The sequence below is a fragment of the Sorex araneus genome, chromosome 4 (assembly GCF_027595985.1).
Source record: "Sorex araneus isolate mSorAra2 chromosome 4, mSorAra2.pri, whole genome shotgun sequence".
NCBI lineage: Eukaryota > Metazoa > Chordata > Mammalia > Eulipotyphla > Soricidae > Sorex > Sorex araneus.
The window spans coordinates 58,474,228-58,490,414 of NC_073305.1; the positions used below are offsets into that span (position 1 = coordinate 58,474,228).

The 16,187-nt window shown below is 43.1% G+C and overlaps 1 protein-coding gene across 3 annotated transcripts in view; it reads left to right on the forward strand.

Annotated features, from left to right (window-relative positions):
• Window positions 1-16,187, forward strand: part of PTPRG (protein tyrosine phosphatase receptor type G) — a 798,688-nt gene that overhangs the window by 655,485 nt on the left and 127,016 nt on the right. For all 3 annotated transcript variants that reach the window (XM_004616469.2, XM_055134736.1, XM_055134735.1), the window contains exon 8: window positions 3,173-3,365. In XM_004616469.2, the coding sequence (XP_004616526.1) occupies window positions 3,173-3,365 (193 nt within the window). The remainder of the gene's footprint in view (window positions 1-3,172; window positions 3,366-16,187) is intronic.

Here is a 16,187-nt window from a genome sequence, read left to right on the forward strand (position 1 = left end):
TTCTCAAAGGACTATATACAGTGCTGAGGATCTAACCAGGTCTGGTTAAAGGCACACAAGCACCTTAACCCTTTTACTATCTCTTTGGTCCTCAGGAAGAGTATCTTAACAGTAAGCTTAGGGTACAATGGTGATAGCATTAGTAATGATAGCACTAAATAAGCACATACAGTTTACTAAGGATTATTCTAAACATTTTCTACAAAGTAGTCCATTTCAGGCTAGGAGCAGTCATGTGAATTAGGTAATGATGTTATCTCTCCGAGTCAGAACACTGACACAGAAGGCAATGCTCTGATCAAGGACACACAGCTAGAAGAAAGGAAGGCTTAAAGATAGGGTATTACTGAAACCAGGCAGTGAAAGTAAGACTTTTTGAGTTTGGAGAATCCAATACAAACCCATTGTAAGCATCAGGAAACTGCTGAAAAGTTTTAAACAGAGTGTGATTTGATTTCGTGTAGTTTCTATGAGGATTGCTGTGCAGCAGATCTAAAAGACTCAGACAGCTAGCACAAAACGTGCAGCAGACAAAGGCCCAGAGAGCTGTGGCTTTGTCTGTATGTCCTAGGGCTCATTGCATGTGGGGCGGCCGTTTTGTGCAGCTCTGGAAGACTCTGTCTTTGTAGTCTCTGTAGATGATATTTCTTGAAATCGAGCAAAGGATCACTTAATGGTTGAGGTCACCCTTAGCAAGTGTGATTACAAGGCAAAGGCAAGGACCAGAGGACAAGCTGAAGGAGCTTTCTGATGGTGTGCCAGGAGACTTCTAGCCCATACACTCGCTCCTTTTCTTCCAAGTGGAAAATGTAGATCATGGAGGATTTTTTTACTCAAAGATCAGCCATGCTAGTTACCAGCCAAAGAAGCTACTGGCAATTTTCATTCGGTTGAGAGGAAGAACAGGATTTCATGAGCACTGCCTACCCATCAGAGGACATTTGATGAGTCTGCTAAGCTTTTCCTCCTTTGTGCGACTGTCAAGGGAAACTGTGATCCCATTGACAATATAATATCGTTCTGGTCATCAGTTCACGCTCAGAACCATCACATCCTTCCTTCAAAATCCCTGGGCAAGTTGAATAAGTGACAGGGAAGCAGCTGAGCTTTTAAGCCATAGTATGTCATTAAGCTGTAAGAGCCATTTAAGCAAAAGCATTTTTGTGTTAAATTCAGAACCTGCTTCTTTTTCATAGTTACATGACTAATTCTTCCCTGAGACCTTAGAAATAAACTTTTGGAGAACTCAATGCTAACGGTGAAAGAAGCCAGTATGCCAGAGAAGAACCACAATGAAGAGACGTAGTTCCCCAGGGAATCGTGTTGCCGAGATGGTCTCAAGGCCAGCCTCTTCTGGCATCTCAGAGTGAGACCAGTTTTAAATTGATGGCTGTCTCCTCCAGAAAATCTTCAGTCTAACTTGGCAGTGGATGATGGGAGCCTAGTCCAGTTTTTAAAAAATAAATAAATCACCCTGAAAATTAAGAAATGCTTCCCTCTATTCAACTCACGTCTCTCTGACTTTAATTTAAACCAATTTCCTCTTATTTGGCCTTCTGAGGACATGGAGAAGACCGGTCAGCATCTTCCATATACAGGGCATTGAATCAAATTATTCCTTACTTGCCTTTTTTTCAGGCAAAACAGTTCCACTTCCTTTAACCTTTCCACACAGGATGTTTTCCTCAATCCCTTTTAATCACTCTGCTCGTCTTTCCCTAGACTGTCTCCAGAGGGTCGGTTTTGGTTCATTCCTTTTATATTAATTCAAAGCTATTTTGTCTAAGAAGATCTGAAACCTTCTCACATATTTTGGTGGATTCAGTTTTGACGATGAAGCCTCTCAAGGAGGACATATCACTAGGTTGAGGGATTTTTCTTTCCAACACCTCCAGTTGTCTTCATCTGACTGGGTCACACGTAGAACACCCATTCTGCTTTCCTTCATTTTTCCTACTTTTATTGCTTTTTCTCCCTTCACTAAAAATAAAGACTGTACATCAGAAAGATTGGGAAGAAAGACAAATTTGAAACAGCATCTGTGTGAGTTATTAGAAGGTAGATGTATGGTAGAGAATTGGGATAGCATGAAGATAATGAGCTACTTTGGGTTTTTTGCTTTTGTTTTTCTGTTTTCCATGTGGCCTCAGAGATCCCATTTATGTGATGTATGGACATAACCTCGGAGCTCCATCCTGGCCCTGCTTTCGCTAGCTGACTAGAGACCATCCTGATGATATTACCTTGACAAAAATAGAGGAATTTCAAATTTTTATATACTTGCAAAAGAATTAGAGAGAGAGAGTAGTAGATCTGTCCATCGAATTATATACGTTATTGCAGCTAAAATAACTATACTAATTTCTTGCTTCTTAGGGGTGGGTAGGTGGGAAAAGGGTCACTTTCAGGCAGTGCTCAGGAGGCCTCAGACACACACACACACACACACACACACACACACACACACACCACCACCACCACCACCACCACCACCACCACCACCACCACCACACCACCCGCGGTGATTCTCAGCCTACCTGGCTGATGGTTCAAACAAGGGCCCTAGACTGTGACGCTGCTCCCACCTTGCGGTACTAGAAATGACCCAGGTGGTGCTGGGGGCTTCTGGGTCATAGGTGTGGGGGACCTCCAGGGCTGCTTCTGGCAGCACTCAGGACAGTGTGAGGCCGGGATGCAGTTTGGGTGGGCTCATGCTAGTCACCCTCCCTAGCCTGTCTCCCAGCCTTCTTTGCTTCCTAATGCCAAGAGCAGGAAGGAAGCCCAGACAGGAAGCCCATTTTCTGTGAGGCTGTTGAGGAACATTAGAGTTTCTTGTAGGCTTCCAGATGACCCGCTGGGAGCAAGGGTAGTAAACTCCTTTCATTTTCCCACATCGATGTTAGCCACCTTCTGAAAGCCCATGAGGTCAGGGCATTTGTCAGTATGGCTTAGTGAGCCCCATCTCTCCTGCAGGTGTTTGTGGGACCAGGTGGCCCTCGCTTTTTCTGATCCATTTTCTCCCCTTAGCCAAGGAGGGGAGGGGGCGACAAGACTGGGCAGCGGAGGCTTCTGACCATTTGGTGCTCTTGTCGCCCCCTCCCCTCTTGGGGCCACATCACTTTTCTGATGGATGTTCTTTTTATCTCCCCCCCCCCTCTGGTTTTCTGTCCAGCTCGAGGCTTTTTATTCCATCTTGACCACAGAGCAGCAAGACCACGTCAAGTCGGTGGAGTATCTGAGGAACAACTTCCGGCCACAGCAGGGCCTGAATGGCAGAGTGGTGTCCAAGTCAGCTGTCCGAGACGCCTGGAACCACGACATGACGGACTTCTTAGACAACCCCCTGGGGACAGAAGCCTCTAAAGGTAGATTTGGATTAAGTACCCTTGCCCAGAGGAAGATGTCTTGTCATAAATTGCCGTGAATTAAAAAGGCGTCCAAGCCTAGCCAAGCACCGGAACTCTATATTAAGAGCCTGTGTTTCTCCGCCAAGAGAAACGTGTCCAGATTCTAAATAGAAGCAGTTGGGGGAATCACCTCACTGGCACAGATGTATTCAAAATGGCCTTTTGACTAGTAATAGATGAGTCATCCACTATGCTCCTACCTTGTAACAGTACCACCTCGTGTCTGAAAAAAGCTTTCCAATGTTTATTTGACTTTGTCCCTGTTTGAGATGCGTTTGTCTCTGCGCTCAGACTTCAGTTTGAGTTGCTACCAGTGCCTCAGTATGTTGGATTCTTGTGGACAGTCCAACCACTGAGAACTTTACCAAGCTCAAAGCACTAAGGGGAATTTAAAATTGTGTGTGTGTGTGTGTGTGTGTGTGTGTGTGTGTGTGATGCAGTGGGATTGGGCCACACCTGGCGATGCTCAGGGCTTACTCCTGGCTCTGCACTCAGGCATCACTCCTGGGCCATATGTGATGCCAGGGATTGAGCCCAGGTTAACCGCACGCAAGGCAAGCACTCTGCCTGCTCCACCATCACTCTAGCCCCAGAGGGGCTTTTAAAAGCTCTCATAGAACAGCTTAATCCCCGTGTTTAGTAAATGTGAGTCTATAATTTTCAAGGGTCTTGATTTTTTCCATCCCGTGTCTGCTTTCTCATGTGAAATGGGTTTCTCCTCCAAAAAAACTGCAATTCTACCCTTGTGGACCAACCTTCAAACTTCATGATTTGTCATAATTGTGGCTTAGAGCACAGAGCAACACTTAAAGTAAGAGGCTGGTCCATGTCCTAACATTTGGAAGGGAAGGAGAAATAGGAAATGTTCAGTGGGTTGTTTTTTGGGGTTTTTTTTTCTTTTTGGGTCACACCTGGTGATGCACAGGGGTTACTCCTGGCTCTGCACTCAGGAAATACCCCTGGCGGTGCTCAGGGGACCATATGGGATGCTGGGAATCGAATCTGGGTCGGCCAAGTGCAAGGCAAACGCCCTAGCCACTGTGTATCGCTCCAGCCCCGTGTTCAGTGGGTTTTAAGAGATGAAGCTTTGCTAAGCCAATACAGTTCTTTGAAATTATAAATTTGGGTAATATCATAAGCATTTTTGTGATTTATCAACACTGATTATAGATAGTGGTATTTTTGGTGTGGTGAATTATCTGGAGAGGTTTAGTTTGAGGAATTCTCTCCCCATACTGAATAGAAGAATAATATTTATTAGCATATGACCTGGATAGTGCCCACTCAAGCAAATCGATGAACAACAGGATAACAATGCTACAGTGCTATGACCTGGATAAGAACAGAGGGAATAGGATTATCATCCACAAATCCACAAATAACTGCATTTTACACACTCCGATAATAAGACTGAGCCCATTTTCCAGGCTCATGTATCTTAAAAGGAGCAAAAAGAACAGGAAAGAGGGTTTAAGGATGTGATCATTTCCTTTTTGTCTCTGATTTTGTTTGTGGATAGTAAAGAGAAACTTGTCTGAAGAAATTCCATCTAAAAACATGAGACTTAAGTAATTTGGGGCTAACACATTGTCAAAGGCTTTCTGTCATCTATCAGCTTGAAGTGATGGGATGGATAAGAAGCTCATAAACTTGTGAACTATCTTAGTTTGGGCCAGCACAGAAAGCCTCAAATGGGCATGTAATTTTAAGCCAAGATAGCCATAAAGATAACAATCTAACTGGACTTTTTATTCCAGAGAATTTACCTTGAGGAAGTTGAGCCCCTAGGGATTGTGTGTGTTCTGTGAGAGGTGAATGTAGCAAAAGTGGGGGTAAAGGCATTTCTCTCAAATTTGAGCAAAAGATCTGGTAGCTCGGAATTGCTGAGGTTATGACAGTTCTTTCGTAAGTTCTTTGCTTAAGAGGCTGGAGCGATAGTACATCTCTTAGGGTGCCTTGCATCCAGCAGACTGGGCTCAATTTCCCGCATCCAGTATGATCCCCTAGCACCACCAGAAGTGATGCCTGAGTGCAGAGCCAAGAGTAACCCCTGAGCACTGCCAGTTGTGGCCAAAAAATAAACCAGAAAAAGTTCTTTCCTTGAAAAATGGGCTGAACATTCATATGAAAGTTAGCTGTGCAGAAAGAACATACCCAAAGAAGTTAGAGAATATAATGGTTTCCATTGCATTAAATTGTCAAAGTGGACAAGTCCTTCTGTTGAAAGATCTTTCAGTGAGTTCGAGGAGAGCCCTGGACCTGTCCTCAGGGAGAGAATCAGTTCTTCATTGAAAAAGAATTGCTACAATTAAAGTGCCCTTTGCTGACTGTGTGGATGTATGAGTAATACAACATTTTGTGGTCTTTCTAGAGGCAGAGAAATGTAGAGGCAATATTTTGTTGTTGATTTGGAGACCACACCTAGGAGTGCTCGGGGCTGACTCGAGTTCGGTGCCTTAGCGTCACTCGTGACATTGCTTGGGTAGCCCTAAATAGTGACCGGGATTGAACTAGGCGTGGATCCGCTGTATGGAGGGCAAGTACCTCACTCCTGTACTATTTCTCTGGCCCAAATTTTTTTTTGTTTAAAATATTATTTTTACTATTTTTGTGGTTCATTTTATTGAGGAGTTGGGAGCTTAGTCGCTTATTGGTTGGTTTGAGGGCCACACATACTGCGCTAAGGGCTTACTCCTGACTCTTTGCTCTGGGATCATTCCTAGTGGTGCTCAGAGGACCCTTTGTGGTGTTAGGGATTGATCCCATATCAGTCATATGCAAAACCAAAAACCAAGAACCTGACCTTCTGTATTACCTCCCTAGTTCCATTTTTAAAAAACATAATTTTAAAATATGGTACAGAAAAGTACACATACATGTACAACTTGGTGTTTTTTTTGTGGGGTGGGACAGTCTTTGGGACTACACCTGGCAGTGCTCAGGGGTTACTCGAGGCTCTACATGCAGGGGTGACTCCTAGCAGGGCTTATGGGACTGTATGGTATGCCATCAGTCAAACCTGAGTTGGCCATGTGCAAGGCAAGCCCCTTGCCCACTGTACTATTGCCCCAATTTGGTGAATTTTTAGAGTAAATAAACTTTTGTCACTAAAACCAAAGGACCAGAGCAATAGAATAGGAATTAAGGTGCACACCTGGCACACATTGGATCTTGGTTTGATCCGGGCATTGTGTATGATCTCCTCAGCACAGAGCCAGAAATAACCCTTATGTACCACCAGCAGTGGGCTACTCTCACCAAGCATACAAAAAGGAAAAAAAAAAAAACTAACACCACCAGCTTCCCAGGAAGACCTCTTTCTTCCCATTCCTAGTCACTATGCAAGTACTCACAAAGGTAAGCAAAACCAACAACGGTTAACTTTGACCTGTGGATTAATTTCTTGTTAATGGCGTCATCTAGTTAGTCCTCTTGGGTGTTTTGTTTTCTTTGTTCTTCACTGGTTTTGAAAGCCATGTATGCTGTTGCATGTTATCATAGTTTTTTTTTTTTTTTTTCTCATACCAACTATGTCTGAAGTTATCCATTTCTTTTTGGGGAAGAGTTGGTTTGGGGGTTTTGAAACCACAACCGGCATACACCAGGCTGTATGCTCAGAGAACCTAGCTGTGTCAGAAATTGAACCAGGATTGGCCAAATGCCAGGCAAGCACCTTAACTATTATACCATCTCTCTGGCCCCTAAACATTTCAAAATATATGAATATATAGATTGTTTTACATCATGGTGATGATCAAGATTCTAGAACCTATCTATTAGTTACTGTCTGAACATATCTCTGTAGAGTAAACACATCCAGGAGAAAAATATCCATAGCCTTTTTGAGCACATTTCTCTTCATGTTTGATTCAGTACTGTTGAATAGTTTCTTAAAGTAATCATAAATTCTTTACTCTTTTGTCAGCAGCATGAAAGCGTCCCCCCTTTAAAAAAAACTTTTTTCATAAGGCATAAATTCTATACTGTAAAGTTGATTTGTTACAAGTGTTCAGTTTAAACATTTGTGATAAGTTTATTGTTGCATAGCCATTTCCACAATCCAGTTTTATTGGGGAACCATGTGGTACTGGACATGGAACTCTGGGTTCCCACATGTAAAATTTGCTCTCCACCCATCAGTGCACTCTCCCGATGCTCAGAGTCCAATGTTTGAGCATTTTCATCACTCCAGAAGTCCTTCATGCCTGTTTCCAGTCGGATCATCTATCTCCAACTCCACTTCACCTCTGACCGTCCTTTCTTTCCCATGACAACAGGATTTTAAGATTATCCATGTTGTAGTATCTAATAGCATCCCATTCCTTTTTAGTGCCCAAATGATAGTTCTGCTTGTGCTTTTTAAAAATAGCAAATTTATTGAGATTTAGTACCTCAGACCATAAAGCTAAGTCTTTTAAAGTAAACACCTCAGTATGTATTGGTATATTCACTAGGTTATGCAATTAGTACTCTGTGTACTTCTAGAACACTTTACCATCTACCCTGCCCCCCCAAACTCTGTACTTATTAACTATCATCACTCCTTCTTCTCCCTTACCACCACCACCTCCTCCTTTTTTCCCTGCCCTAGGAATCACACTATAGTTTTTTACTCTGTGAATAGGCCTATTTTAGATGTTTTGTGTAAACAGGAATCATACATTGCATGTACAGATGTGCCTCTAATTTGTTTGACTCAGTGTATCTTATGTTAAGGTTCATATTCAACCACGTATCATAATTTTATTCTGTTTTATGACCCAAAATGTGCCGTTGTATGACTATATGCCACATGTTATTATCCACTTATTAGTTTATAGACATGGAGAGGTTTCTGGGGGAGGGACTCCTAAGCAGTGCTCAGGGCACACAGGGACCACTCCCAGCAATTCTCAGCAAGCTGGGTTAGCAGTTATATACAAGGACTCAAAGATGCAGTGCTACACAGGTCCTGCTATGTTGGGGATTAGCCAGCCACTCTCAGTGCTCAGGAGTCTCCGGAGTGGTACCTGGTAATGCTCAGGGTGACCTTGAGTATCTTCCTAGTATCGAATCAGCCTCCAAGATGAGGTGTTTTCTTTAGCTTCTACCTTTCAACTGCTGCTAACATTGTCCGTAGTCACAGTTCTTTGTGAACATATGCTTTCAGATATTTTGACTATAATCTTTTGAGTCAAGTTGCTGAGTCATAGACTAATTCTACTTTTACCGATCTGGCTTTTTAAAAAAAATTCACTTTGATTTTGGGCCATACCCGGCTGTGTTTGGACTGGAGCGATAGCACAGCAGTAGAGCGTTTGCCTTGCATGAGGCCAACCCTGGTTCGGTTCCTCTGCCCCTCTCAGAGAGTCTGGCAGGCTACTGAGAGTATCTACCACACGGCAGAGCCTGGCAAGCTAACTGTGGAGTATTTGATATGCCAAAAACAATAACAGCAAGTCTCACAATGGAGACGTTTACTGGTGCCCGCTCGAGCAAATCAACGAGCAACGGGATAACAGTGACACAGTTATACCTGGCTGTGTACAGGGCTTACTCCTAGCTTCATGTTAAGGGATCACTCCTGGTAGGACTTGGAAGACCATATAGGGTGCCAGAGATCAAACCTGGGTTGGCCACAGCATGGCAAATGCCCTATCCATTGTACTATCACTTTGATCCCTACCAAATTGGTTTTTGTTTTTGTTTTTGGGTCACACCTGGTGATGCACAGGGGTTACTTCTGGCTCTGCACTCAGGAATTACTCCTGGAGGTGCTCAGGGGACCATATGGGATGCTGGGATTTGAACCCGGGTCGGCTGCGTGCAAGGCAAACGCCCTACCCGCTATGCTATCACTCCAGCCCCCCAAATTGTTTTCTGAAGCAGCTGCATCGGTTTATGTTCTCCTCAGCAGGTATTAGGATTTCAGTTTCTCCCCATCTCAACAATGTTTATTATATACCATCTTCATTTTAGCCATACTAAAGTACAGATATATTATGGAACTATATCCCATGTGACCACATTGTCCTCCCTTTATTATTCAGTTAAATACTGGTAATGCAAAGACCCTATTGGCCAAATGCCAGCCACAGATACTGGCAATCAGCAGCAGCTTCGATTCTTTTCTTTTTCGTTTTCTTTTTCTTTTTTTTTTTTTTTTTTTGGTAGCACCCGGCGATGCACAGGGATCACTCCTAGCTCTGCACTCAGGAATTACCCATGGCAGTGCTCAGAGGACCATATGGGATGCTGGGGATCGAGCCCGGGTCGGTCGTGTGCAAGGCAAATGCCCTATCCACTGTGCTATCGCTTTAGCCCCAGCAGCTTAGATTCTTGATCTTAACAGAGGAAAGAACCAACCCACAGGAAGAGTCTTTTACTCTTCTCAGTCTTCCATAAGTCAGAGTTCATGAAGAAAATGATGGCATTCTGTAATCTCCAGATAATTCAGAAAGAACAAAGCTTATCTGATTAGCATTTTCTATCTGATCATTATGGAAGCCGTTAATGCCTAGGAGAGCTATGAAGTTAAATATGGAATTATGAATTTATGGGCTGTTGTCACAGAAGAAAAATAATTACAGAGGAGTGGAGTCAGTAAACAACTTTGTTTAAGGATCAGATAGTCCATTAGATGATCTCTGTTCCAAATACTCAACTCAGGCATGGGAACATGAAGGCAGCCATAAAGAGTATGAATTATGAATGAATGGATGTAGAAAATACTTCTCAGTAAAATTTCATTCACAAAAAACAGATGGCAGGTCAGAGTTGGCCTGGGAATTAGAGTAGGCTGATCTCTACCCTAAAGGTATGATTCAAATTAAGATAAAACCCAATCATAGATTTCCTTTTAGGTGTATATTTTCTGTCTTAAAGATCATAAGCAAAATCATAAGTCAAAGGGATTGATTCTGCTTTTCAAGTTCACTTTAAGACTCTAAGACGAGCTAAGCTTTTATTAACTTGGTAACCAACTGCTTACCCATTGACCTTAATACCTGGTCGTCTTTGATATCAGAGGTGGCAACACAGTCTCAGTGGACTGACCATCGTGCCCCATTCCCCCTCTGGCTACTACTGTCATTAACGAGCATCACTGGCCAGCACTGTGGGGAAGGCCTGAGTTAATGCAACCTCCTCCTACCCTCCTGTCAGAATGACAGGACATACTGGAATTGAGAATCTAGAATCTAGGCTTTCAGTGTCAAGCATGAGATGCATGGCCATGTCGGACACCACTGGAAAAGGGGGAAACGTCATCTCAGTATTGAATTGTTTCTGAAGACATAATGGATGTCATCCATGAAAAATGGAAAACTTCAATTCCAGTAAATGGAAACAGTGTTTAGGCTCAGTGGATTGTTCCAGGGACGTCCAGTTTGCCACTTACCCCTTGTCAGTAAATGAATTGGACAGACTTTAGGATTTAATGGGCTGTCATTTCAGTTCTTCGGTGACACATGCAAGGCACATGGAGGATGACTGGGTGGTGCAGTTCTGGATACTGTCTGCTGTGAAGAGTTTTGGTAGAGTGAATGAAGGAAGAATGAACTCCTCCCAACAACATGAAACATATGGTTTATTAATTTAACAAAACCTGTTGAAACCTCAGTGGAATAAAAACCATTTGATCTCATAATTTAATTTGATAGTTATAACCAACTGTATAATCTAATAAAAGGAAAGGAAACAGAGAGGATACAGGATTGTCTGTGTACCTTCAGTGTGCTTTTGTTTTGTTTTTTGGAGAATGGTCTTAGCTTCTGCTGATAGGAGGGTCTCTGTTAGCTACATTTTCAATGCTACTCACTTCCAGCTTTTAATGACATATGCCACTGTGGGAGAATTCCTAAGTAACTATCCTATTTTAAATTGAAATACATTGAGAAAGAGCATCACAATTTCCACCCAAATTAGCAAACAAAGAAGTAAATTCATGATTGCTTTTCAAAAGTTTGACATTGAAATCATGGTTTTCTGCTATTTGGGGATAATATTAATGTTGCTCTATTTCCAGTTTAATCATTTCCACTCACCAGATTAATGAGCTTGAATTATGTTATCTTATTAAAAGAAGTTCTGAGATGAGCACTTAATTCTTTTGTAGACAGCTGCCCTCCCCAAAACACTTCCAAGAAGTTACCTTGTTACTTTCAGAAACTCTGAGCTCAGGAAAAGGGCTAAGGAGGCAAACAAAACCAACATCTTTTATATAGCACTCTGAAACATTTTCCACCCCCCTTTTTTGAAAACGTTTAAAAAAATTTTAGAGCATTAAAAAACTATTCATGATTTAATTTCAGTCATACAACATTGCAACATCCATCCCTCCACCACTCTACATTTTCTAGCACCAGTGTCCCCAGGTTGCCTTCCATCCACCCCCCACCTCTTCCCTCCCTCTCTACCAGGCACTTTTCTTCCTTCCTTCCTTCCTTCCTTCCTTCCTTCCTTCCTTCCTTCCTTCCTTCCTTCCTTCCTTCCTTCCTTCCTTCCTTCCTTCCTTCCTTCCTCCCTCCCTCCCTCCCTCTCTCCCTTCCTTCCTTCCTTCCTTCCTTCCTTCCTTCCTTCCTTCCTTCCTTCCTTCCTTCCTTCCTCCCTCCCTCCCTCTCTCCCTTCCTTCCTTCCTTCCTTCCTTCCTTCCTTCCTTCCTTCCTTCCTTCCTTCCTTCCTTCCTTCCTTCCTCTCTCTTCTCTCTCTCTCGCTCTCTCTCCCTGCCCCCTCCTCCTCTCTCCCTCTCTCCCTCTCCCCTTCCCTTTAGTAGGCATGTGGTTTGCAAAATTGATACTGAAAGATTATCAAAAATATCCTGTATCTACTTTTAACCTTCAGATCTTGTCCAGTGTGATCACTCCCAGGTATTATTGTCATAGCAGTCACTTCTCTATCTTACCTACCCTCAGCCCCACACAACTTATGGTTAGTTCCAACCTCTGACCAGTCCTAACGCTTGTTTACCCTGGCCATGGATACAGGGATATTATTCTTCCACTACATATATATCTATTTATATAATATGCCATAAATGAATGCATCATTCTATATCTGTCCCTTTCCTTCTGACCCATTTCACTCAGCGTGATATTCTCAATGTCCATCCATTTATAGACAAATTTCATGACTTCATTTTTCCTAACAGCTGCATAGTATTCCATTATGTAGATGTGCCATAGTTTCTTTATCCATTCGTCTGTTCTTGGGCACTCAGGTTGTTTCCAGATTCTGACTATTGTGAATAGTGCTGCAATGAACATAGGGGTGCAGGTGGTGTTTCTGCTATGTGTTTTTGGACCCCCCCAGGGTATATTCCCAGAAGTGCTATTGCTGGGTCAAATGGGAGCTCAATTTCTAGTTTTTTGAGAAACGTGCATATGGTTTCCCCAAAAAGCTGCACCAGTTGGTATTCCCACCACCAGTGAAGGAGAGTCCCTTTCTCCCCACATCCATGCCAACACCAGTTGCTTTTGTTCTTTTGGATGTGTGCCAGTCTCTGTGGTCAACCCCACTTTTTTAAAAAATAATTGCCACTATCCATTTTCCTTTCTAATCTAATCTGATAATTAGTGATTACCAAAAAAGGACAAATAAAACTGTTTTTTTTAATTTATTTTAGGTTTTGGGATCTACACCTGTCTGTGCTCAGGGCTTATGCCTGACACTCTTCTTAGGGATTATCCTGGCAGTGCTCAGGGGATCATTTGGAGTGTTGGAGATTGAAATGGAGTAAATTGCATGCAAAGCAAGACTCTTATACATTCTCCATAGCCACTTGAGCTGTTTTGTTTTGTTTTAACTACTGAAGGTCCAGTATAGAATTCTCACACTATGCCCATAACAAGGCCATGGCATGGTTGCAGTTATATGTCACTTAATAATGGGGAGAGACCTGTGAGAAATGCTTTGTGAGGTGACTCTGTTGTTGAGTCAATGTCAGAAAGTGCAAGTGCCCAGTTAATGGCATGGTGTGTGCACGCCTGCATAATCTAGCCTACTACTCACTCATGCATGCCATAAAGTAGAACCACTGCTACTTGTCAACATAACATATTTCAGCAACGCATGACTGTAGATAAAGCATTTTGATATGCTCAGTTCATGATTGTTATCATTTTCAATGCACATAGTAGTTGATAGAAGTTTGATGTCGATGTTCCACAGATACTTGATGAAACACTGCCTCTTTTTTATGGAGGCCACTCCCATCACTACACAGGGACTATGTGGTGCTGAGGCTAAAGCCCAGACTTGGGGCTGGAGTGATAGCACAGCGGGTAGGGCGTTTGCCTTGCATGCGGCTGACCCGGGTTCAATTCCCAGCATCCCATATGGTCCCCCGAGCACTGCCAGGAGTAATTCCTGAGTTCATGAGCCAGGAGTAACCCCTGTGCATCGCCAGGTGTGACCCAAAAAGAAAAAGAAAAAAAAACCCAAGACTCTCACATGGTGAAGCATGTGCTCCAGCCCTTTGAGCCACCTCTCAACAAGCATTACTGTTTTTCTCCCTTTTCTCCCATGTTCTAGAAGCATGAGTTTCTTTTCATGAGCCAGACATCCTCCCATGTTCTAGAAGCATGAGTTTCTTTTCATGAGCCAGACATTCAGTGGTGTGACCCACCATTGAAGGTTTGTTGACTGTGGTTTAAACAACATGGAGGATACCAGCTATCATCTGAGACTCTTCCCATTCATACTCATTTCCTTTCATTCTCAAAACTACCTCATAAAAATTTACAATTCATGTGTCATTGATGAGTGACTTCTTGGTTGTAAAAGTAAAAGTTAACAAAAGATTAAGTTCCCAGTCACAGAGTTTATGGTTGAGTAGGGAAAAAGAAATGAGTCAACGAAAGATACAGCTCTGGTGTTTTCAGAAGATGACTCAGATAGAGTTTTAAGAATGATAAAAGCATGGAGGTGATAGTTTAAAGTTAGCGCACATGCATTGCATGCAAGAGCCCCAGGTTCAACCGCTGACTCCACAGTTCTCCTGAGCACTGACTAAAAAGTAGCTGCTAATCACTGTGCCAGGTGTGACCTAACATAGAGACAAAACAAAAAAGAGATGTGTCACGGTGAAGGAAGAAATGAGGGTAAGGTTTCCCTGCATATGCTTCCTGTAGATCCAAAAGCCATTTGGTCAGAGATTTTAGAGATCAAGGTTATGTGCAAAGGCCTGGAAATAGAAGAACCAACATGAAACGGTGTATGACAGTTAAATCTGGGATAAGAATTAATTAAGGATGTATTCTTGAGGCTGGAAATATGGTTAAGATGGTTAAGTTTGATCCCAGCACTATACTTTCATCCTCCCCTCCCTCAGCTCTACTATATGTAGCCCTCTTGGTCCCTGAGCATCATTGGAAGTACCACTCCACCCCACCCAATCCCCCCCTCCCCCCAAAAAAGGGAGATAGAATTCTTACAGCAGTGGAAATCCTTTGGGAGATTTTAAGCAAGGTTATCAAGCAATCTGAAGACCTAACAGTCATAACTCTGACTGTTATCTGAAGAATCTTAGCACAGGACTTGGGGTGTTATTATTTTGTTTGTTTTTGTTTTGGCTGTGGAGGAGGTATTTGGGAATGTGCTCAGTGCTCAGGGGGCATTCCTGGTGATACTCAGGGACCATGCAGTGCTGGGGATTGAGCAGGTATGGGGACGTGCGAGGCAAGTGCCTTAACCTCTGTACGCTCTTTCTCTCTCGGGCCCTTTGGGTAGAATGTTGTAGCGCAACTGTAGTTGGGATTTTACTTTAAAAAAAAAAAAACAAAACAAAAGAGTACTGCTATTTGTTCAGCCATTGATTAAGCCGATTGAATTGGGCATAAATTCCACATTTTTTTAATTGTATCACCTTCCATCTGGAGTAGGTGGGGAGACTGCACCTGCTCCATCTGGGGTGCCCGGTGAAATTGGCCTGGTATGGGGCTTGGTGAGCTCTCCGGCGCTGTGATGTCTTCCGGGACTCGCTGCTGTGTCTCTGGGCCAGGGCTGTTGGTGCACTAAGATGGTGCCTGGAGGCAAATTGTGGGCATGACAGCCAGTCTGCTGGGTGGGGAGGGACAGCCCGGGTCCTCTGCTGCCATGCAGCCTGGAGATTCAGTCCTGGAACCCACATATCTGGGCGGGATTTTACTTTTGTGTGATTTCCTGCCTCCTTAATTTAACACCTACTACACTACAAGCTCCATAATGGTGAGACTGCCTCTCCCTCCCTCCCTCCTTCAGTGGTCACTGTGGCTCCTTGGGAAATATTAGCCTGGATGGATTGATGGGCAGATTGATGGATTGACAAATGAATGGGTGAGTTAAGCCTGTGCCAAATATCTCAGAAGGAAAAGATTCTTGCTAGAACAGCTGGCACAGTTGGTGTAATCTTTCTTTAACTACATGTTTTCAATCATGTTAACATTTATGTTGTGTTTTTTTTTTTTTGTCCGGGGAGGTGTGTGACTACATGTAGTTGTGCTCAGTGGTTGGTTGGCATCACTGCCCGCCCAACCATTTGGCTGTGTGCGTAGCCAGCCCTCTATCTTGCAGTCTGTTTAGTCCCTGTCTTTATGGTTATGATATACATTGCCTCACCTCACCACTACCAACGTGCCCGACACCCCACTCCTTCCAGTGTACCCCATCTGTCTTGCCTATCTATTCCCCACTCCCCACTCCCCCCACAAAATGGTTAGTTCAGTAATTTAAGGCCAAAAGTTTGTTATCATTTTGTACTATCAAGTTTCTTGTTTTGTCTCTCTATCTACCACAGATTAATCGGTGGGATGTTTTTGGTGTACA